Source organism: Carassius carassius, chromosome 31, assembly GCF_963082965.1.
Source record: "Carassius carassius chromosome 31, fCarCar2.1, whole genome shotgun sequence".
NCBI classification, from domain to species: Eukaryota; Metazoa; Chordata; class Actinopteri; order Cypriniformes; family Cyprinidae; genus Carassius; species Carassius carassius.
In genome coordinates, this window is record NC_081785.1 from 2,337,326 (window position 1) to 2,362,268 (window position 24,943).

Below are 24,943 nucleotides of genomic sequence, written 5' to 3' on the forward strand. Positions count from 1 at the left end.
ACTGCTTATAAAATGAGTCTCTGTGAGAAGAGAAAGGAAGAGCAGGATGTTCACAAACATAAAGCAGCATCTCCAGAACCCAGCTGTGTGTCACTGAAGAGTGACTGGTCCATAGGGATTCCTCCTAATCTCAGTGCTAGAGCAGTGACCTCTGACCCTGAGTAAGTATCAGAATGAGCATTGTCTTTGCTTCTTCAGGCAAAAGTTTGCTATTAGGTCATAAGCTTTTATTTGATTAATAATAAAATGTGTAAAACATTTCTTTATAGCCCTATATATAGTAGCTATTGTGAATTTCCAAAGTATTGCAGTGTTTTTACAGTTGTAGTCTCAGATTACTTTGTAATCCAGTTGCAATGCCAGTTTATAGATAAAAAATTCGAATCTTGCAATGCCAAAATATTTAACAGTATGCACGTTGTAACTTGGTGCACTTTAATGCTACAACTATGTTAATTTGTAGTTTATCGCTGATGCAAATAGCCAATATCAGCATCTTTAGTGTGAGATGTAATCAAATCTTGGAATTTGATGTGCTAGAAAAATTTATAAATGTTTTTGGTCATATTTTTTGTCCTATTTCATCTGACTTTTACAAATATTTTTAAAGAATTCAGACCTGAATGAATTTTAGAGTTTTTATTGAAAATACATAAAACAGAAACTTATATGGATTTTTAATTGGTATGCATTCATTGTATTTTAACTTTTTTTGCCAAGAAAGCTATCATGTCATTAAATCACTAACAAACAAATCTCTGTTTTTGCAGAGTAAAGAGCGATGATGATGTGATCAGAACAGTTACACCCCATCCCTGCACTAACTCCGACTGTCAGACCCTCATCAGACAGAGAGTCAAAGACCAACACAAAACCAGTATGAAGAACAAGTATGAGAGTTTATTTGAGGGAATCAAACTAGTAGAGAAACAAACCCTCCCGAACAGGATTTACACACAGCTCTACATCATAGAAGGAGAGAGTGAAGGGGTGAATGAAGAACATGAGGTTTTACAGATGGAGAAAACAACCAGAACACAATTCACTCCAATCTACTGCAATGACATCTTTAAACCCTTACATGAACATGGATGTGAAGAAAAAAACATAATCAAGACAGTTCTTACTAAAGGCATCGCTGGAATTGGAAAAACTGTCTCTGTACAGAAGTTCATTCTGGACTGGGCTGAGGGAAAAGCCAATCAGGATGTAGATTTCATGTTGGTGCTTCCATTTCGAGAGCTGAACTTGATTAAAGATCACCAGTACAGTCTTCACAGACTTCTGCTGGACTTTTATCCTGAACTTCAAGATCTGGACTCAAAGATTTATGAGGAGAGTAAAGTTGTGTTCATCTTTGATGGTCTGGATGAAAGCAGAATTACACTGGCATTTTCATACTTACAGAAAGTTTGTGATATGAATAAGTCTTCATCAGTGGATGTGTTAATGTCAAACCTCATCAGAGGAGACCTGCTTCCCTCTGCTCTCATTTGGATCACCTCCAGACCAGCAGCAGCCAATCAGATCCCCTCAAAATACATCAACCGTGTGACAGAAATTCAGGGATTCAATGAGCCTCAGAAAGAGGAATATTTCAGGAAGAGAATCAGTGATGAGCATCAAGCCAGCAGAATCATCTCACACATTAGAAGATCAAGAAGCCTCAACATCATGTGCCACATCCCCGTCTTCTGCTGGATCTCAGTTACTGTGCTTCAGAGCCTCCTGAAACAAGATGACAGTGCAGAAATCCCTCAAACTCTGACTGAAATGTACATCCACTTCCTGCTGACTCAGATCAACATGAGGAATCAGAAGTATGATGAGAAAAATGCAACGAAACTCCTGAAACCCAACAGAGACTTGATTGTAAAACTTGCTGAACTGGCTTTCAAACAGCTGATGAAGGGCAATGTGATCTTTTATGAGAAGGACCTGACTGAGAGCGGCATAGACGTCACTAATGCCTCAATGTATTCTGGGATTTGCACTGAGATCTTTAAGCAGGAATCTGTGATTCATCAGAGGAAAGTCTACTGCTTCATACATCTGAGCTTTCAAGAGTTTTTAGCTGCTTTCTTTGTGCTTTACTGCCAAGTAGAAAAAAATGAGAAATCACTGAATTCGATTCTACGTGATTTGGAGTATAGTTCATTGGTTTCAGGGATGTGTGGAATGATTGAGCTTGAAGAATATAATTTGTATGGTATTAAAATCACTATGAATGAGGTACAAAAAGCAGCAGTTAATAAATCTTTAAAGAGTAAAAACGGACACCTGGATCTTTTCCTGCGATTCTTGATGGGCGTCTCACTGGATTCCAATCAGAGACTCTTACAGGATCTACTGACACACAGAGAGAACAGCTCAATGAACATGGAGGAAATTACTCTGCACATTAAATACAAAATCAAGAATGATCATTATTATATGAGAGGTAAACATCTCTCAGCTGAGGAATGCATCAATCTGTTCCACTGTCTGCTGGAAATGAAGGATCAGACTCTGTACAAAGAGATTCAAGAGTTTGTGAAATCAGAGAATCACTCAAAAAAACTCTCTCCTGCTTACTGCACAACAATAGCCTATATACTTCAAATATCAGAGGAGGTGCTGGATGAGTTTGATCTAAAGAAATACAACACATCAGATGAGGGTAGAAGGAGACTGATACCAGCTGTGGTGAACTGCAGAAAAGCTCTGTGAGTGTTAATTTATGTGATTGGAGATGGAGTGTATGTTTTGATGAGACAGAGTTTTATTGTATATCCTCCATCAAATCATGAAACAGTTTCTTTGTCATTACAACAATTTAATGGAAAATCTTAAGCTGAAATACATTATGTTAAAGTACTTTATTGCATATTAAACCACTTTTTTTGTTTTTGTGGGGACATCCCATAGGCGTAATGATTTTTATACTGTACAAACTGTATATTCTATCGGCCTTCACCTAACCCTAACCCTCACAGGAAACGTGCATTTTTACTTTCTCAAAAAAAAACTCATTTTGTATGATTTATAAGCGTTTTGAAAAATGGGAACATGGGTTATGTCCTCATAAGTCACCCTCTCCTTGTAACACCTGTGTCATACCTATGTCATTATACAGAGTTTCTGAGTCTCCTGATATGTCACAAAAACAAGAGCACACACACACACACACACAAAGAAACCTGTCAGAACTGCCCTACATCTTGTTAAGAAAATAGTTTCTCCAGTGAAAAGTTACATGACTTTCAGTTTTTAGGTGGTAGCATCAATATTTTGTTTAATTAAACAAACTTACAGTTTATGCTGCCCAACACTACTCTGTCTCTGTAACAGCATTGCAATGATTCTCACCTCTATTGTTAAATGGTAGATGGAAAGCTGTGCAATGTTTGTTGTAAAATGAGTATTCAGAATTAGTAAAGGGGGCTTGGATTGTTGAAAAGGAATACAAATAATGTGCTTCACACCATAGCTGCATTACCACCTTGGGTATGCATTATTTTAAGAAATTCATAGGATATTTTTTAAATGTACAGGAAAAGTGTGTTGATCTCTTGTGTAGATTTCGTTGCTCTGGAATATAATTCAAAGCATCTCAGTCATGTTATTTCAGCAAACAGAACTTCACCTGTCACATATATGACTATAAACTGACTTTTGTAATACAGTAGGTTTATAGTATCAGACTAATTAAAATATAATGAGTTGATTGTCAGTCAGTATTCAGAGTTCACTTCATGGAGAAAAAAAACAGAATACTATTCATTGTGCTTGCCACAGCAACACATATACTAAAATTGGATCAATACAGAGAAGATTAGCATGACCCCGTGAAAGGATGGCACGCAAATCCGTGAAGCACTTCATTTGGGGGGGGGGGGGGCAGCTGTGGTCTAATGGCTAGAGATTTGGACTTGTAACCTGAAGGTTGCAGGTTCGAGTCTCGGTGCTGGCAGGAGTTGTAGGTGGTGGGGAGTTAATGAACAGCGCTCTCTACCACCCTCAATACCCATAGCTGAAGTGCCTATGAGCAAGGCACTTGAACCCCCAGTTGCTCCCCGGGCCCTGGATATACTGGATATAATACACTTCTCACTGCTGTGTGTGTGCACTTGGATGAGTTAAATGCAGAGTGCAAATGTCACAATTTTCACTTTCATGTGATCAATGTGCAGAACAGATGGTATTTGAACCCACCATCTCCTCGATATTAAATCATATACCCTCCTGTTTTATAGACTTGATGGCTGTAATCTCAATGGTCAGTGCTGTAAAATGTTGTCTTCATCTCTACAATCATCAAACTCACTGAGAGAGCTGGACCTGAGTCACAATGACCTGAAGGATTCAGGAGTGAAGCTGCTCTCCGATGGACTGAAGAGTCCACACTGTCAAATCAACATACTGAGGTAAAAAAATAAAAAATAAAAAAAACACGGATGGACACTTGGCCTGGGCCTTGGCTTTGCTGGACTGGGAGGACCCAGAGAAACATTCCCATTTTAAACGGCCTGTTTTAGACTGTCAAACCAGAACACAATCGAGGGTTCAACTCCCCCAGAAAAGTTAATTACATTTTGTACTATGCCAAACAATTGCTTAGTTGCCACGGCTGCTGCTGGCCAAATGGGTGCCCTAAGCAGGACTGTATTTTTGTGCCCCCCTTTCTCAAATATCATAAAAAACTGCTATATGGGTAAAAACCAAACTTTAATTAAATAAAAAAGTAAATAAATATATAAAAAAAATTATTGTTCACAAATTACAATTGTAGCTCTCAACAGTTACCTGTGGATATGACTTTATTAATATTGTTGTCTAATTTATTAAATTGTCGCAAGCATTCAGAAATCATGCAAAAAAAAAAAGCAGTTTTACTATGATAAAACCATGGTTTATTTTTTTTTAATGGAATTAAGACAATAATGTCAAAGAAATTATAGCGGCTGTGTCATCTATAATAAAAGTCATCTATAATAAAATCTTTTTTTTTTTTTTTTTGGAGCAACTGGGATGGTGCCCCCCTGGGAGTTGGTGCACTAAGCAAACTACGTACTCTGTGTGTAGGGAGCGGCGGTACTGTTAGTGGCCCTTTAGCAGACCCCAGTTTGTGTTTGTTCCAGCCTGTTGTTTTAATGAATTTTACTGTTATTTTGAAAATGATTTATTCACTGATTACGTTTATGAGGATTAGAGATGAAGACTCTAACTGATATCTGCCGAGATATTCTTTAATCAACACAGAGACACTGAGTAAAACACTAAACACACTGGTAACACACTAGTTACGCAAGCTAAACTGAACCTGTAATCAGTGATGTGTGGGTAAAAACTGCTTTAGTGAATCAAAAAATAATTTGATTTGAAGCAGCATGAGTTACAGAAATCTGAACACTCGTGTGTGAATTAGTTTAAAATGTTCTCCAGGGTGATGTTAAGTGTTTGTGTGTGTGTTTGTAGATTATCTAGCTGTATGGTGACAGAAGAAGGCTGTGGATTTCTGGCTTCAGCTCTGAGTTCAAATCCCTCACACCTGAGTGAGATGGATCTGAGCTACAATCACGCAGGACAATCATTGGTCAAGCTGCTCTCTGATCCAAACTACAGACTGGACAAACTCAAGTATGTTCAGCAATGACAATCATCCTCTTGTGTGTTTGTACATGTGTACTGTAGTACACACATGTAAGCTACTGAAAACTCAAATGTACAGTACCGATCAAAACTTTGGAATAAGATTGTTAAATATTTCTATAAGTTTATTTTGTTCACCTAGACTGCTTTTATTCACTATAAAAATTAGTAAAACAGTAATATAGAGAAATATAATTACAATTATTATCACTCCAGTCTTCAGTGTCACATAGTCCGTCAGAGATAATTCTAATGTGCTGATTTCAATACCAAGAAATTTGAGTAATCAAGCAGAAGATAAAATAAACTGCAGCAGGTATTAGACTGCTGTCACTTTAAGACCTAATGCACAGTATGTTACACATCTTATTTTCAGTGCTAAATGCCGTATTTTTTTTCCTTTTTACTGCATTTTTATTAACTATTTTTATACGTTCATTTACCCACGTTTCTTTTTTGCTTTAAAGTATGTGTAACTGAAAGTTGTTGCCGACTTTATGTCAGTATAATAACGTATTTCCAACTGAAACTGAATATTGAATGGGGCACTGTTTTAGTTTAGTGCTCCTCCTCTCCATCTCTTACTCAAAGTAAAAAAAAAAAGTAGTTCAATAATTATTAATTATATTCCTTCATTTTTTGGTCAAATTGTTATTATCATTCAAAATGAGACATTTTGTTTTTTATAGTGTGGATCATGGAGGAGAGTTCAGGATTGTAGCAGGACCACAGAAATGTAACTCTCTCTCTCCCTCTCTCTCTCTCTCTCTCTCTCTCTCTCTCTCTCTCACACACACACACACACACATACACACACACACACACACACACACACACATTCTTTGATTATTGTTTTTTGTGTGTGTGTGTGTGTGTTAGCAATGCTGTAATCTCTCTTCTTGTGTTCAGATATCTGCAATCTCACACTGGATTTAAACACAGCAAACACATGTCTCGCTCTGTCTGAGAGGAACAGAACGGTGAAACATGTGAAAAAGAAGCAGCCGTATCCTGATCATACAGAGAGATTTGAGAGATTTCCTCAGGTTCTGTGTGGAGAGAGTCTGACTGGACACTGTTACTGGGAGGCTGAATGGAATGGGAAGCCTGATATATCAGTGACATACAAAAGAATCCACAGGAAAGGAAAGAATGATGACTGTAGGTTTGGGCTCAATGAAAATTCCTGGAGTCTGATCTGGAATAATTACAAATTCATTGTCAGACACAATAATGTGGAAACAATCATACCTCCCCCTTCAAGCCGCTCTAACAGAGTTGGAGTGTACCTGGACTGGTCAGCAGGAACTCTGTCTTTCTACAGTGTCTCTGACACACACAAGCTCACACACTTACACACATTCAACACCACATTCACTGAACCCCTCTATGCTGGATTTAGGGTTTGTTATTCTGGAAGTTCTGTGTCTCTTTGTGAGATTAGACCGGACTGAGGTTTCAGTCAGAGCTTATTTTCTAAACACACTTCATTATGAATGTTAAAGACTGTGGAGCTTATGTTAAACTCTGTGTGGAAGGATGACGTCTCTTCCTGATCACTCGTTCTATCAAATAACATTTGTTCAGTTGAGTTGAAGATGTGGATCAAACTTATGTCAGATTTAGACTTTCTGGGACTCAGTTCTCAGGAGAGTTTGAGAATCTGTCACGGTTCATGAATCGGCTGTCTCATTCTGATGTGTCTGCATGAGTGTAATTGTGTGGGTGTGGTTATTCGTTGTGTTGATTAGTGTCACCAGCTGTCATTCATTTCAAGTTCCTTTATATCCACAGTAATCTCCCTCTCATGTTGTCACATCGTTGTGGTTGTTCCTCGGTGTGTGTCCTGTTCTCGCATTTCGTCTGCAAGGTTCTTCGTCTGGATTTCGTCAGTTCTTCGTGTTGTCTGGATGTTCTACGGTTCCTGGGTTTTCGGAAGCACGCTATCCCCTCACCACCACCGGATCGCCATCTCGTCCCTGCTTCAGTTACCACCTGAGTGTTTGTCTCCTACCTGTGTCTGTTCATCTGACCAATCATTTAATAAACTGATATTACCTGCATCTTGCATCCTCCTGTTATTTCCTGACAGAATCTCTCATAGATGTAGAGGTGAAATTCAATGAAATTGAGTCTAGAGCTTAATATCATTATGGGCTGATATTTTATCCTCAAAAAAATATGATTTCTTTTCTGATTGCTTCCAAATTCTTAAATATATTACAAAGTTTCATGTTTTAAATGTTTTTATCAACCTCTACAAATACCTCTACCCAAAAATGGAAATTAACCCATGATTTTCTCACCCCCAAGCCTTTCTTCTTTCAGATGAATACAATTGGAGATTTATATACAGTATATATATAAAATGTCCTAATCTGTCAAGCTTTATAATGGTTATTTATAAAGTTATTGTGTATGAAAAATATTAATATTTAAAACACTGAAAACCATATTCTCTAGCTTCTTATAACTATTGAATGCTCTTTCATGAGAGAGTGGCATTCTAGTGAATGACGTAGGACGAAGGCGTAGCATAAGCTCCGCTGAGAATATACTAGCATTGCGAGAACCATGTTTTGTTTACATCAAAGGAAAACCAGTCTCCTTTTGGCTTTTGGTCTTTCGAAGTGTTCAGCTGTGTATTATAAACATTAATAACAAAAATATAATAATAATTTAAATGCATATTAGCATAGAAAATATGACTGTGAATCATGTTAAAATAAAAAAAAGAATGAAAACACGAATCATCGATATAAAATTACTTATTTTATTTTTCAAAAATCACATCAATCAACAGGCTATTTCGGATGCTTACATTATAAACAAATAATTCATAAATAATTTGATTTTCAAGTGCTCAGTGGGGATTTGTAACTTGTGAATCTCAGTTTAGTATCTCTGAGATATTGAAATAAAACATCATCACCTCTCATCTGAGAGCAAACTATGAGACAGTCTCAGACTGGAGGGATTTTGTCCATGGAGCAGCCACACTTCTCAACAATCATATTCGGGAACTCTGCCACCTCGATTTCAGTGTAATCCCCCTTTTTCACCAGGTACATCATGGGCAGCGGTGCGCTCTCCATCACCGCACAGGTCCTCTGCCCGTATCCATAGTAACTATGTTTGGGCTGCTTGCATCCTCCAGCACATCTGAAGGCCTGGTACCCGGCCGGCTCAATGATCCAGTACTGAGTCCAGGTCAGCTCACGGAAATTGATGAAATGCTCTTCTCTGCAACACTTGCTGCTGTTTGGGCTGGAGTTACAGTTCCCCTGAGATCTGTTGACATGGAAATTAAGGATTTTAGTTAATGAGCATATGATTGAAAGGTGTAAAGTTCAATGCAAACTAAACTGCTAAACTGCAGTTTAATTACAGTACTCACCCATATTCATCCAGGTTTAGGGTGTAAAACACAAGTTCAGGTGCTCCCAAATCCTTTTCCAGGGTGTTCTCGTTCGAGTCCTGTGTGGCAAAGCGAACACTTTTGGCCATCTCTGCTGCATAGCTACCAGGTCTCTCTCCTTCAGTCCACACCTCCAGATGCAGAGGTGCTTTCTTCTGGGCTTTAGACCAGTAATGAATAGCCTGAGTCACGTCAAAGCTCCTCCAGCCAGACTCATGGATAGGAACCAGTCTATTAAAATGGCAAATATGAACACATGAGTTCCCATTCATGCATTATACAATTAAAGACTGTTATAATTTGTGCATTTATATATGTTATATATATTATGTTTGGGCATCTGGCATACCTTGAGTCTATGAGTGATGTTCTGTTGGAGCCGTTTCCCAGCACTTCCACCCAGTAGATGCTCACTCTGGCGTTGTTAATGGGTCTGTGGTGCCTTCGCTCAGGTTTGGATGGATTCTGTGCAGCTGTCTGGAAAAGTTTCAGTTCGGCCATTGTGACTTCAGTGTTCTCTTGCAGTCTGGCCTCCATGTCAAACACAAGACGCTGACGGGATGTGTCAGAGTACTTAAATTCACCTGTTATATCTATGAAAAACAGAATACATTAGATTATAGTTTATGAGATGCACTGTAAAAATGTTTTCATCTTAATGTTTTGGCAACATTTTTTGTACTTATTTTGGCATAACAATTTTTACTTGATATTCTCGATCAGTAAGTAAATTCATAATAGTCCAAAAATTGCTATGATATTAAAAAACATAACTTGACACCATATTTTAAGTTATAAAGTAAGACATTAATTTACAAAAATTTATCAATAGAATATTGCAATAAAGTTCATAATTTACAATAGTTAATATGAACTCAAATACTTTCACAGCAGTTATTAATTTTTTCTGTTAATTTTGACATAGTAACACTTTTACAATAAAAATTGTTTACATAAATTTTGCAGCAATTATATATTTATACATTACCATCAATCAAAAATAAATAAATTGTAGAAATATTTTTTAATGTAATTAGTGTATGGTGAAGTTAATTTTTACATTCATTATTGCTCTTTGTTAATGACACAGACTAAGCAACCTAATATTAAAATATGGAATATCATTAAAAACAATTTAAAGTTCAATTCATTTTGCAAAGTTTCTCTATGTATTTATGCAGTTATTTATCAGTTGAATCTAATTAAAAGATTTTTACATTATTCATGATTGCATCTTTATTTGATTATTTCTAAAGCATAAATTTAAGAAAATTGAGCTTTTATTAATTTATTATATAATCTTTTACATTTTTAAACTATTTACAGTTTTATTTGTAAATGTAATTAGTGTATGGCCCAGATATTTGTTGCATTAATTATTTTTTGTGTTAGTTCATGATACAAAATACATTAATATTATATAAAAAAATATGTATATATATATATATATTTATTTATTTTTTACTTATTAACAGTTCAGTTTTATTTTAAAAATGAAACCCACCTGCAATCCCATGAATCCCTCTAAGAATACCCGCCAGGCTTGGCAGCGATCTCCTCCTGCGCTTATGATGGAGTTTCAGCATGGACAGATATTTGTTCTTGATGTGAGCTGGTATAAATAGATTTTCCAAATCTCTCTTCTGAATCCTGGGGAGTTCAGTTAGTCCAAGTTTTTGGAGCATCGCCTGCTTCATATCCTCATGGTCGAATCCCTCAGTGAATGAGATCACTGTGATGCAAATAAGCAGCTGGATGAGCAGAGCCATGCTTGAAATAGTGATGCCAGTGTCGCTCTCCTGATTGAATGACTGAATCTCTGAATCTCTCAGGGTTTATATACAATTGCCCCCCCCCCCCCAACCCCCCACCCCATCTGACTCTTCACACCTCTAACAAAAGGAAGACAACTTAAAAAGACACCCTTCAAAGCCATGTCCCATTTAGCTCATGATTTTTGGTTACTCAGATGTATCATAAGTATGTTCATTATATAATTTGTATCTATATTTGTAAATATTACAAAAAAATTACACATAAATGATTAAATGTATGTATGTATATATTGTATTTACAATATATTTACAAATGTATACATTTATTTATAAAAAAATTTATTTTCACAATTTCATGATTTTAGATCAAGTATGTTCAGGGCCTATTTACATATAATAATATATATATATACTCTAATTATGAATTATCATTCATGTATATTCATTTATTTATCATTTTAATCTATATCAAAGCATTTTTCATATTATTTTTGAACCTCTTGTTTTATTTTAATAATTTATTTCTACATAAATAAATGTATTTTTTTTAAGAAAATCTTTCTTTATACGTGTAGGGCATTATACATATACTGTATTTTATATGTTTTTTTATATACATTTTTAATCTATTTCAAAGCATTATATATAGAGAGTTTTTACTTTTTAATAATTGTATTAAATTATGATAAAAGCATAAGCATAATGTTTTTGTGAACAAAATTAAACTTATTTATTCTGCAGCTAATAATTTTTTTTAAAATGTGTAAATGTAATTAGTGCACGGTTAACTTATTTGTTGTATTCATTTACTTCTTTCTGCCTATGTTTAAATTAATTCCCTTCTGCTTTCCAACTGTAACCATCTTTGGTAAAAGCAGCAGTGTGTTTGGCAGGGCAGGGGATTGAAGAAAGTGTATTGAGAAATGGCCACCCTGCAGTCATTATTCCACAAACAGAGGCAGTAAATCCAGGAGTGTGTTCAGAGATGTGGATTCGAGGGAGTTTCTCAAGGGGGTGGTTATCTGTTACTATTGCAGGACTGCTCAGACCTCTTCTGTCCTGCCAACATGGGACTAAAGTTACCCCAGTCTGTGTATTGTGTATTGGGGCCGCAGGTTGTCCTGGGATGTCAGACAATGAAGGCACAGGAACGGCTGATGACGGATCACATCACGTCAGACAGCTAAGCAAATTTACTTGCTACACAGCCACGCTTTCATGGTAATCGTGTTATTATCTGACGCTGTTTGTCAGGATGGGCAAGACAAGTATAAACCAATGTTTACGAATCAACATGGCTATTATTATTCTAAATTAAGTCAATAGCACAGATAAGACACATTTTCTCCAACATAAATTTAAGACCTAAAATGCATACAGAAATTAAAATAAAATTACTTTTTAAACCTTGATATTTTATTAATTTTTGTGTTTAATCTAAAACTGCTAACATGGCATCTAGAAAACCAAACTAAATTTAGTAGTTCAGTTTATCTCAAAGCAGTTTACGTTGTTTATGATTTTCAATATATTATTTCTAAAGCATCATATGTTTTTGTGAAAAAAACGTTTAGCTTTTATGTATGTAACTTTATTTGCTGTCCTATAAGCTGCCATATTTATTTATTTATTTATTATTTTAAGTAATAAGAATTTGTGGACTTTATAAAGACTTTTTAAATGTTTTTAAAAAACATTTATTTTGCACAATTTGTGTTTACACAATTGTATCTCTGTCAAATCTTTTACCTGCACCTTAAATTCTTTTCCTTTGTTGAAGATAGTAGCAGTTTGTTATCAAATAAATAAAGATAGAAAGATAAAAGTAGTTATGTAGATAAATATCAATTATATTTAATAAGTCAATATATTTAAAAATATATATATTGTAAGTTTTCAAGTTAGTTTTTTCTTGAAAAAAATCTAGTTTTAATTTATTTAATTTATTTATTTTTATGGATTTATTTTTTTTGAACTGTGGTCTCAGTCAGTATTAAATATTATGAAATTATATTTAATTTAACAATACTCAATTTCGGTGTAGTGTAATTTTCTTTGGTGAATTCCATACTATCTATCCTTGTAACATATTTCATAAGACAGTCCAGTTCAAACTGTATTAGGCTTAATGTTTTGAATACACACCATCATAACAAAAGATCTTAGGCCTGAGACTTTCAATGACTCATTAAACCAAACTATTATTTCTAGCTATAGACGGTTGTTTTGGAGGGTGGGGCGCCATGCTGCAGATTCTAGCACATCAATTAATTAGATGATCTAGACTGAAAGTGGTATTTCTCATTTTCTAATTGCATATGAAAAGGGATCAGAAGAATTAAACCAACAATAACACTCTCCTGTGTTTTGGCCCTTTTAATCAACAGCCCCAATAAACACAAAAGGTGTTAATGATGAGCGTTATAGAAGCTGTTCATTGAAACCAGCCCTGCTACACACATCAGATGTCCTCAATGTTTACTGCTATGATGGAAGACTTGATTTGATCCACTATCAAGACTAATAGAAATGCAATTAAGCTCAGTCAGACAAACTGTTTATATACAGTCTGCTTTGTTTGAAAATGCCAAACCAGAATAAAAGGCATATTCTACGTCACAGTTTGCCTCCATTCTATAAATTAATTTAATCTTTTCTCAAATTATTTCCATGAATTCCTTGCAGCCAATTGGAAAAGTAGTGGATGAATCACTGAAATGACCAGTAGGTGATGCTGCTTTACTGTGTCTTTCCAAGAAACTGTTCCTAATCTGTCTCAACAAGCTCAATGGATTTTTTTTTCAGCCCCAAGGGGGAGCTCTGGCATTCTGTATATATATATATATATATATATATATATATATATATATATATATATATATATATATATACATATATATTAATTTTGAATTAATGTTGCTACATTATATATTTATTGTACTTGGAAGTACAGATATTATAGTCAAGTCTTGGGAGAAACCAGGCTCAGTTGGGGGGCAGTTCTCCTCTGACCAGACGAAACCAGTAGTTCAATTCCAGGCTGCAGCAAAGTCAGATTGTGCAGAAGAATCATCTGTTTCCTGTGGTCTTGTCCTGGTGCTCCTCTGAGACAAGGTCTTTACAGGGGATCTGTGTTGGGGCTCTAGTTGTCCTGGTCTCCGCTGTCTTTCAGGGCAATAGAGGTCCTTTCTAGGTGCTGATCCACCATCTGGTCTGGATACGTACTGGATCCGGGTGACTGCAGTGACCCTCTGATCTGGATACAGACTGGATCTAGTGGCTATGGTGACCTCGGAATAAAAGAGAAACAGACAAATATTAGCGTAGATGCCATTCTTCTAATGATGTAGAAAGTACATAGGGTGTTATGGGAAGTGTTTCTGGTTCCGGTTTACCTAATTAATGCAGCCTAAAAATCCTTTAACGGATTTGGATAATAAAAGCATATTAGTATGTTATGTGTAAGCCAGGTTAAAGAGATGGGTCTTTAATCTAGATTTAAACTGCAAGAGTTTGTCTGCCTCCTGAACAATGTTAAGTAGGTTATTCCAGAGTTTAGCCGCCAAATAGGAAAAGGATCTGCCGCCTGCAGTTGATTTTGATATTCTAGGTATTATCAAATTGCCTGAGTTTTGAGAACGTAGCGGACGTAGAGGATTATAATGTAAAAGGAGCTCATTCAAATACTGAGGTGCTAAACCATTCAGGGCTTTATGAGTAATAAGCAATATTTTAAAATCTATACGATGTTTGATAGGGAGCCAGTGCAGTGTTGACAGGACCGGGCTAATATGGTCATACTTCCTGGTTCTAGTAAGAACTCTTGCTGCTGCATTTTGGACTAGCTGTAGTTTGTTTACTAAGCGTGCAGAACAACAACCCTATAAAGCATTATCTAACCTTGAGGTCATATATGCATGGATTAACATTGATTATTGCATGGATATACAATGAAAGCAAATTTTTCTTTCATAAGCATTTTTAAAAATGGTCAAATATGTCATATACATGTGCTACTACAATGTACTAGGATTTAAAATTTGAGATAAAATAAAAAAGGAGTGACCATATTGTTCTAGCATAGACAGACAGACAGATAGACAGAACGATAGACAGAACAATCGATAGAATGATAGATAGAACGATAGAACGATAGATAGAACGATAGATAGATAGATAGATAGATAGATAGATAGATAGATAGATAGATAGATAGATAGATAGATAGATAGATAGATAGATAGATAGATAGATAGATAGACAGACAGAGAGAGAGAACGACAGAATGAAAGAACTTTAGATAGGCAGACAGAATAATAGATAAAATGACAGAACAACAGACAGACAGACAGACAGACAGGTAGATAGACTGACAGACAGCCGATTTCCAATATAAATTATGAAAGTGAAGTAACTGAACTAAACTACATTAAATCATCAAAGCATGCTTAATAGCATTAAAATAACCTTAACAATGAAAGTGTGAACACATGTGACCCCTACCTGCTCCACCCCCAGCAAAACAGCTGTAGTAGACTTGTGTATTTATGTATAGACATTTGTCTGTATAAATGTGTATTTATATTTTTGTTTATATGCTGTACATGTATACATGTTTATAATTGTGTCTTTTTTTGTGTAGTGTGTCCATCTGTCCTATCCGTTTATATGTGCATGTCTGTTTGTTTTTAAATGTAAGTGTATTTGTTTGTTTTTATTTATGTTATTTCTTCAAAGTGTCTGAGTGATTGTATTTCTATCTGTAGCCTATTTATGAATGTTTTACAGGCATGTGAATGTCTTTATATGTGTAGCTACTGTACCTTGTAAATGCATGCATATGTTTATGTGTATGTAACCTGTATATGTTTATGTTTTACGTGTGTGTCTAAATGTGAGTGCGCGCGCGCGTGTGAGTGTGTGTGTGAGAATGAGAGAGAGAGAGAGTCGCCATGTTTCTCCTCATCATTCCTGACACACACTACACACTCAGTAACGGCGGGCACCTTCATCATCCTCCTCCTCGTCATCTTCACCCCATCATCATCATCATCTGACGGACTTCATCCCGCGGGCAGGACTTACTTTTCGAGGAAATATTGATGGGAATAAGACTATGGAAAACTAATCGGTGCCATTGGGGAACTTCGCTAAACTCACTTTTTGCGGACGTAAACATATTTTATTAAGCTTTTCCACGCAAGTAATGCCTAAATATCACATTTGGGGGCGTGTCATGTTATTCCTGTTTGTTTTGAGGAAAATTCTCTTTGAGGACGAGCTAAAATCTGTTAGCTTGCTAGCCAAACGTCTTTATTAGCCGGATCATTAGCATCAGTTATTTTAACCCGTTAAAGTTGAACAAACTGGAGATGTTTTACAGTCTCTCATCGTGACATGGTTTGACACTGATACTTGTTAATATTACTACACGATTCTTTGTGTTTATGTGAGAGTAAACCAGTTAAGATGCATTGTGTCACGGGAATGTTGTTAGCTCGTTAGCTTGAGTAAAGTTAGCTACAAGAAAGGCACTTAAATATATGTAATTAATATTTACAAAACGCAAGAGACAAATTACAGTTTCACATAAACGTGGAAAGTCTTTTTGGATAAATGTCTTGAATAGTTATTTTTTCTCTCTTATTTGGAGGTTTGTTGATCTTCAACTGAGTACGTTAAAAGATGTAGAGGAAAGTTTTATTTGGTATGAAATTAAAATTATTTTTCAGTTTACTGCAGTTTTGTGACTGCATTTTACTGTGATGATGGGTGGATTATATTTATAGCTATTTACAGATCCCCTCCAAAGACTGTTCGTGTATTTGCATTGATTTTAATAACATCACACTACGTTTTTTTGGACTGACACTCGTTTTGCACCATGTCTGGAGAAGTGCGTTTGAAAAAGCTGGAAAAACTGATTCTGGATGGTCCTGTCCAGTCCAATGGACAGTGTTTTAGTGTGGAAACTCTTCTGGATGTTCTCATCAGCCTTTATGATGAGTGCATCAACTCCCCGCTCAGAAGAGAGAAGAACATTGCTGAGTTTTTGGAATGGGGTGAGTATAATGCTTTAAAAACATGTTCCCTAAAATCAATGCATTTCATGTTCAAACCATATTGAATAAATGTATTTCATGCCAAGAACATTTTAAACCAGTGCATTTAATGTTTAAACCGTGTTAAATCAATGCATTTTATCATTAACCCATGTCAAAGCAATGCATTTCATGTTCAAGCCATCTTAAACCAATGCATTTCGTGTTCAAGCCATCTCAAAGCAATGCATTTCATGTTCAAGCCATTTAATCTACTGCATTTCATGTTCAAGCCATCCTCAAACCAATGCATTTCATGTTTAACCCATATCAAAATCTGTGCAATTTATGTTTAATGAATCATAAGTCGTCATATTTATTGATTATATGATCTTATTATGGTACCAAACCTACGTTCAGTAGATGTTTGGGTTTTAAAGTAATCATAAATAAGGATATTTCACTGAAGTTCATGCAACAAATGTCTTTAAGCCAGGTTTGGCAGCACTAAATCATAGGTGTGTGTGTGTGTGCAGCCCTGGAAAAGTCAAGTAGCAACACACTGTTACATTTTGAGCCATCATACCAGCATGTTGAGCAGTAAATCATTGGGCATGGATGGAAATTCACCTCAGAAAGAGATTTATGTTATTGGAATTAGCTAAAAAATAGTCACAAACCATTTCTGTATTAAAGTACATTTGCTATTGAATGTCTTTAAGGGTTAGTTGAAAAGCAATGAAAGAAATCTTCTTCTGTCTGTGGTAAAGTGTTGTGACACTGAAGGTTGTGCTGTTCACTGTCTTTGTAAATTGATCAAACTGGTTCCTTAAAGGAAAGGCTTTGGCTGGTGAAATTTGTGTGTGAATTAACGTAAAAAAACAAAAAAAACTCCAGTCGATATGGTGTTATTCTCTATATGAATAACAACACTGCTGATGCCTGGAATGTGAAATCTCCGCATTTTGTGTTAAACAAAGGATTTTTTTAAGCATGGAATTTGACGTTGACTTGTTTGGTGGTAAAGTTGTAAGTGCATTAAAAGAATGAAAATTCAACCTTAGGCCATCCAAGATGCAGATGAGGTTGTTTCTTCATGGGAACAGATTTGGAGATTTAGCATTACATCAGCTGGTCTGCAGTGAATGGGTGCCGTTAGAATGAGAGTCCACAACAGCTGATAAAAACACTGTAATCCACACCACTCCAGTCCATCAATGTGAAAAGCTGCATGCTTGTAAGAAACATATCCGTCATTAATATGTTTATAACTTTTAATCATTTCTAATTGGTCCTCTATCTGTAATATTGCTTCCTCTAGTATAAAAGTCAATTTGTCTGAATATGGAGAGAATTATGCACATATCAAGCACCGTTCAAAAAGCGAAAACAGTCTGAAACGGATCTAAAGAAATATGTTGGTGGATTTTGATGTGAGATGACAACAGAGGATGAACTTTTTCACTGAAGGAAGTGTTATGGATTATAAAATCACATCTTGGGCAGAAGCAACAGTTTACAGTTAAAATGCCTTGATGGATTTTTTCTTACAAACATAGCTTTTCTCTTCACAAGATGTTAACTGATGAACTGGAGTGATGTGGATTTCTTGTGAATAACTTGTTTTTATCAGCTGTTTGGACTCTCATTCTGAAGGCACCCATTCACTGCAAAGGTTCCATTGGTGAGCAAGTACTTGAATGCTACATTCCCTCAAATCTGTTCTGATGCAGAAACAAACTTGGATGGCCTGAACATGAGTAAATTTAAATTTTTGCATGAACTATTCCTTTAATAACTGCTGGGAAGTATTATAAAGTGACCATCATGTGACTAAAATGTAACTGAACATATATCGTGTAATGGGAAAAGTTGTTGCATTGTTTTTGAGTGTGTTTAATCAGGGGCCTCCTGACCCAACTCAACTAAGAATATGACTTTAAACTCGTTATGTTTTTAATTTGAGCAGGAAATGACTGGAGCGCTACATCACATTCTGCTGTGAATGAACATAGTGTGCTGTTTGTTTGTTTGTTTTCTGATCAGAAGACTTAGATTTCTAGACGTTACCCAATTTTACTTTGCATGTAAGCACATTTGCCAATGCTCGTCAGCTTGTTCAGTGCACAAATTTATAACAGTTTGTTTTTGACATTGACATCACATTTAATTTTAATTTTATTTTATTGCATTTTCTGTTTATTGATACACGTCAACTCTCAAAGCCAATTCCTGATAGTTATCAGGATTTCTTTGTGCTTTTAAATGCATTATTTGACTAATTAGTAATTAGTGTCAATTTTAGTCTCTTTCTACTTTCTCTGCTGATCTGAATAAGGCCTGAAGAATTTTAAGGCCATTGTAGGAATGTGCAAGTCACAGATGCCGTCCAGGCCCAACTGTTTGAAAGAAAAGGCTGACTCGGTTAACGGTGGCTAACAACTACCCTCTGTTATTTGTAGAAGTCCCCCTGTGTAGTGACTTCCCCTGGACAGCTGGTTTAAATTGACAATCCAGGTGGGTTTTGTGGGATATGTGGCTATCCTGTCACAGCCCCAACATCATCTGCTTTTCCAGTGTTCTAGCTTATGTACTGGATAAGTTCATTTACGCAGGTTGGGTTTGCTGTCAGGTAAAACTGGTCTCATATTTTGGGATTAGGTTTGTATTCACTTTGGGAGGTTTCTTATTCAAAGTTTAAATCCTCCTCATCATGAGATTTTCCTTTATATTCAGTCCTTATTTGTATCTGTATTTTAGCAAGTCATCACTTGTTTAGCATGCATTGTGATTGGCAAGACCAGTATTATTTTAGGGATAGAATTAATCTTGTTGTCTGTCCTAAACGGATTGGGTTTAGGACCAGACTTGTACCTCCATTGTTATTTGCTCTCTTGCAGATGAAAATGCTAGTGTAAACAGTAACACTGCTCATTGTTTTTTGCAGTGTTGAAATCTGTTTATGCTTTATATGACTGATCTTCAGAAAATGTTATTTTATTTATTTGTTTTTTGTCAACCTAATATCATGGTCATCCCAATAAATTAATTCCTTTAATTATGTTTTTAAAGTAAACAGAGTTTTTTAAAGTTATTTTTGTTGTAGTTTTTATAATGTTGTACTAGAAGTATTTTATTTCAATGTATGAAATGGGTCTTAAATTAGTAGTTTTAAGTATATGAAGTAACACTGCAGACATCGGATGAAAGCTGATTCTACGTCCGGTGTTTGTGCTATGCAGACATTTCAGATTGAAAATGCTCTTGATGTTGGAGTCGAGCAGAGCAGGTCTGAACACGGCACGTGCTCACAAGTATATCTGAGGTCTTTTTGCTGTCTGAGGTCTTTCCCTCTATGGGAATTGTTTTTTTAATAATCCTGCCAGTGTCTTTGCCTTTATATGGTCTCCTAATATTGGTCTCTTGGGTATTGCTGGAGATAGATGGTGTGGTTCATTTGATTTGCAGCTCTGTGTCCACTTACGCTGGAGCCTGTGACAGTGATATAAACACAATGAGCTTTCTGCGTTCAGATCTTTAATGAACACTGACCAATGTGAGCTGCAGTTGTTTTGGACACTTTGGAAACAGTGTAGGTTCTTAGGAAGGCTTGACCTTTAAACTGTCTTTTATAAATAGACTTTATACACTTTCCCTTTTTGATGTATTGGAGGCCGTGATGGCAGTTCCAGGTGGTCTGTTTTCTGTCTGTTTATAATGCACTGTAAAGTGATCCCTGACACGGTGGTTACATTAGATATTCACAGCATTGTTTGTTTGCTTGGAATCTCGCTCGTATACCACAAAGCTATGTGTGGAGATTTCATATCATCTGACATTTTGGCTAATGGATCTCATCCTTTGCAGCCTGAAGTGTTTGGTCTTGTTTCATACATATTAGGTTGTGCATTTCGTAGAACATGACTCTCATTGTGATTCTGTGGAAAAATAATCAATGCATCTCATATCTTTCATTCTATGTATTTGCGTTTTGATAGACTGATTTAATACCTGGCAGATTTTTGACATTGATAATATGTTCATTTTGTCTGATCATGTTCAGTGATTATTTGAAAAAGAAATATTCATAAAGGTTTTATTAGGTTATATATCTCATTTGCTCTCTTGAAATATATTTATATCCGCATTGGCCGCACAATAGGCAGTTGCTGTGCCGCTTTACTTAACCAGCCAGAGCAACAAGTGATAAGGAGCTAGACATTTTGATTGTCACTTGGTTTCTGTTTCTATTATGATTTTTTGGGTAGTTTCAGTGAAACCTCATTGATCCAAAATTCACATTAAGCCACTGTAAGTTTCTCTCATTTTCAATCATAATCATTGTGGATTATTTGTCAGTAGAGTATTATTGCATTTAGGGCTGCAACTAACGATTATTTTGATAATCGATTAATCTGTCGATTATTTTTTACGATTAATCGGTTTATATACTTATATTTTAGTTTTTTCCATTTTTTCCCCAAGTAAATTATTAATAAATGGTCTTTATCATTCAGCATAGATTTAAGAGATTTTAACCATTTTGCACTGTCATATCCTCATCAAAAATATACCTAGAGTTGTTTTATCGTGTTAGTAATCCTTTGTCGAACTCTTCTGCAATCAGAACACTGACCCATACTCTAGCAAATTTCACAAGGAGATTTCAAATAATGTTTTCACCATGGCAGTCCTTAGAGCTCCTAAAGTAGTTTAACATCCTGAACAAAACTTATTAAGGAATCTTTCAGAACATATTTTCACGAAGAATAAGGATAAAACAGAATAAAATTGCAGTGCATTGTATTTTATTATTTACTGGGAAACAGCTTTATAGTTTTTGCTGTGAAATTGTAAACAATCCTTCAAAAAAAGTGCCAATGGCATGAAACCTGAATGGAACTCACAATTTAAAGTAAAATCCATCAGAAGGTTGTCCAGAAAAAAAAATAGGACACACACAAAAAACCTGCTGTGTGAAAAAGAGCAGTGAATACTTAGAAAAAAAAAAGTGCATTTCAAATATCTACATTTACCTCTCTCATTCAGTCATAATTAGGCTGCACGACTGAATTTTGAACTGGTAAACGACAAACTGATCACAGAACATGTTTGTAAAGCTTTAAATGTTAACTGTTAAAAAGCAATGTTATCAGCTTTTACGACTAAACATTTGCAAACAACATTGTACTGGAGAATCTGCAGAAATGAAAGTCTTAGGGGCCGTTCACAAATCGCGCCTAAAAACGCGTGGAAAACGCTAGGCGCACCGCTTTCTCCTTCTTTCCAAAGCGCTCACGCAGAAGCGCCCCTGAGGCGTCTGCCTTTGCTAAGCAACCATGACGTGCTCTCTCCTTGAAGACGCGGAAATTTTAGCAAAGGATAAATGGATTTGCAGCTCAAAAAAATCGCTTGCAGTAGCTCTGCTACTAAATTTATTTCAAAATGGAAATCCATATACAGCTATGATCAGCTGTTCCTTTCATCTTGACTGAGCTTTTAACGTTGTTACGGGAAAGGATGAAGCTGATTGGTTAGTTCTTGTCACATGACCCGCGGTGCGGTTGCGGCATTCTGAAAAGTTTAAATGTTTTTAACTCGATGCGGTGCGGTGTTGGAAATAACGAACTTGAGCGCGCAAAAGACGCGATATGTGAACGTCCCCTTAAACAGTGCAGTAGTGCAGAGTTTACAGGTTACTCTTCTTTTTTAAAGGCTCAATGTAAAGTACTCCCACATCACGCTGAATTCTGCAGACATAGACATCATATGATGTCTATGGCTGCAGAGACGCTGCTCGGGAAGCACGTGACATAAAACAAGGCCAGCTATTGGCTATTCGCTACTTCTCCTGTTGTACTGGCTGAGTAAAACCTCCGGTGGCTCATTACTGCCACACTTTGGTCACCGCAGATTTGAAATATGCACGAAATGAGCCGCTTACGGCAAATAAAAGTTATTTAGCAACGAATCGATGACTAAATTAGTTGACAACTATTTTAATAATCGATTTTAATCGATTAAATCGATTCGTTGTTTCAGCTCTAATTGCATTGCAATTAGTATGTGTAGTTAAATATCTTGATCAAATGATAATTAATTGATCAGAGCTTAAACTAGCAACCAACCCAGATCTTTAACCACTAGGCCACATCAGCCACAAACTATTGTTGCTTTTTGTCATTTTACAGCTTGTTAGCTATGCATTTAGAGCCTCTTGCTATTAGTAAAAAAATGGCACTCTTTTGCCAAAGGCATGATAGTAAATGCACATCCTAGTCGGGTGATTTCAACAGGGATGTGGAATCTGGAGTTGTGTGTTTGACGAGAGCTCAGAAATGCTATATTTTCTCTAGTTGTTTCCATAGAAGTGAGGCAGCACCACTAGTGAAGGATTTCTGACATGTCACTATATGCAAATCACTTTGATCCTTGACTGTTTTTCAGTTTCTATTAGTGTTGTCAAAAGAGCCGGTACTTCGGTACCAAGTCGGTACTAAAAAAATTAAAATGTCACTGTACCAGGTTTCTTTTAGTACCGGTGGTACTGAGTAGGGCTGCACGATGTGTCGTTTAAGCATCGATATCGCGATGTACGAATCCACGATAGTCACATCGCAGGATGTGCGATGTAGGCTGTCGTAGTTGATCCGTTATTCATTAACTGTAGGGGCCAGCTGCACAGCTTAACCATCATAGAGTGAAAGTTTATCATTTGCATGTGTTTTTAAGTCCTGTCAGTTTAACAGGGCAGAGAGTGAGAGAGAGAGAGCGAGAAAGAGAGAGCGCGAGAGCGAGAAAGAGCGAGAGAGAGAGAGAGAGCAAGCAAGCGAGCAAGCCCCGGCCGCACACTCACCGTCTTCAAACAACACGAGCGCTGTCTTGCTCTCTCTCCCTCGCACATATTAATCAATTGACCTGATGGTGTCGATGTTTAAATCATTTAAAATGAGAATGTAAGTGTGCTCTCCCCATTTTTGTTTGTAAGAAAAAATTAGATTAGATTTCATATCGCAATATATATCGCAGAAAAATAAAATATCGCAATGTCATTTTTTTCCCAATATCGTGCAGCCTTAGTACTAGGGGTGTGCACGGATAGTCGAACATTTGAATATTCATTCTGCTCTAATTATTCGATAAATAAAAATGATATTTGAATTTTGAAAAAAACAAAAAAAAAACATGTCCACAATAAAACCTAATTTGGTCACTTTCTGTGATTCTCCACGGCATATTTGAAGATGTATGCAAGCAAAAAATTATTTATGAATGAATAAGGGGCGACACGATATGTGAACGGCCCCTAAGAACTGCGGTCTTCTAAAGTACTTCAAATATGCCGTGGAGAATCACAGAAAGTGACCAAATTCAAGAACATTGTTGCGGCATCTCTCAAGCAACGAATCAACACCGCTAACTTGGAGAATGCAGTGAAAACTCTTCTTCTCGCGTCTGCCCTAGACCCTCGGCACAAACATCTCAGGTTTCTCGATGAAAACATGAGAGAAGTAAGAAAAAAGACGTCTGTGCCGTCAGAGCGCGTTTTCTCCGCGGCCGGCCTTATTGTTAACAGACTAAGAAGCCGACTTTCCCCCGATCATGTTTACATGCCCGTATTTCTTAACAAGAACATGTAAAACAATAGAAAAAAAGCAAAAAAGATTTGCTGACAGTTTAAAAGTTTCAAAGTTAAGTGTAGGCTACGTTCTACAATAGCCTAATCGCTGCAGGCTGCTTTACGTTTTTTCTTTGTTCACTTTTTTTTTTCACTTTTTATTTTGATTTTAATCTGTACTTTTGTTTGTTTGCACGCATTGTTAAAGGTTTTCAGCTATAAAACACGATGTGTAGCCTAATGTTCAAGCTTATTGTGTGTAAGCTTGTTCAAAATGACGGAAACAATAAATGTTGCTGAAAAATAACGTCTGTCTCATTAAACTTAATTTAAATAAACGAATATTCGAATATTAGTTTTTTGTGAGCTCAAATGTTCGAATGTGATATTTGCGGAAAACGCCCATCCCTACTTAGTACTGAGTACCCGGTCAACCCGGTTCTTGATGCATATAGCGCTA

At 36.2% G+C, this 24,943-nt stretch overlaps 3 protein-coding genes and 1 non-coding gene across 8 annotated transcripts in view; 3 read left to right on the forward strand and 1 right to left on the reverse strand.

The window, feature by feature from the left end:
• Positions 1–820: 820 nt before the first annotated feature.
• LOC132111994 (protein NLRC3-like) lies at positions 821–7,141 on the forward strand. The gene is made up of 5 exons (XM_059519593.1): positions 821–2,705; positions 4,236–4,406; positions 5,458–5,619; positions 6,321–6,367; positions 6,541–7,141. The coding sequence occupies exons 1-5, from the start codon at positions 880–882 to the stop codon at positions 7,083–7,085; spliced, it is 2,751 nt and encodes a 916-aa protein (XP_059375576.1). The 5' UTR covers positions 821–879; the 3' UTR covers positions 7,086–7,141.
• LOC132112172 (U6 spliceosomal RNA) lies at positions 3,765–3,866 on the forward strand. Its single transcript, XR_009424913.1, has one exon. It is a non-coding gene; the product is annotated as a U6 spliceosomal RNA (small nuclear RNA).
• A 1,289-nt stretch (positions 7,142–8,430) lies between the features above and the next one.
• LOC132111995 (left-right determination factor 2-like) lies at positions 8,431–10,838 on the reverse strand. The gene is made up of 4 exons (XM_059519594.1): positions 10,554–10,838; positions 9,399–9,642; positions 9,029–9,280; positions 8,431–8,922 (listed from the first exon to the last, which is right to left on the reverse strand). The coding sequence occupies exons 1-4, from the start codon at positions 10,816–10,818 to the stop codon at positions 8,595–8,597; spliced, it is 1,089 nt and encodes a 362-aa protein (XP_059375577.1). The 5' UTR covers positions 10,819–10,838; the 3' UTR covers positions 8,431–8,594.
• Positions 10,839–15,746: 4,908 nt separating this feature from the next.
• The window catches only part of LOC132111323 (serine/threonine-protein kinase MRCK alpha-like), a 61,485-nt gene continuing 52,288 nt past the window's right edge, over positions 15,747–24,943 (forward strand). For 4 of the 5 annotated variants that reach the window (XM_059518519.1, XM_059518520.1, XM_059518521.1 and 1 more), the window contains exon 1: positions 15,747–16,886. In XM_059518519.1, coding sequence (XP_059374502.1) covers positions 16,709–16,886 — 178 coding nt within the window. In that variant the 5' untranslated portion in view covers positions 15,747–16,708. The remainder of the gene's footprint in view (positions 16,887–24,943) is intronic. The other variant, XM_059518523.1, reaches the window with a different exon arrangement.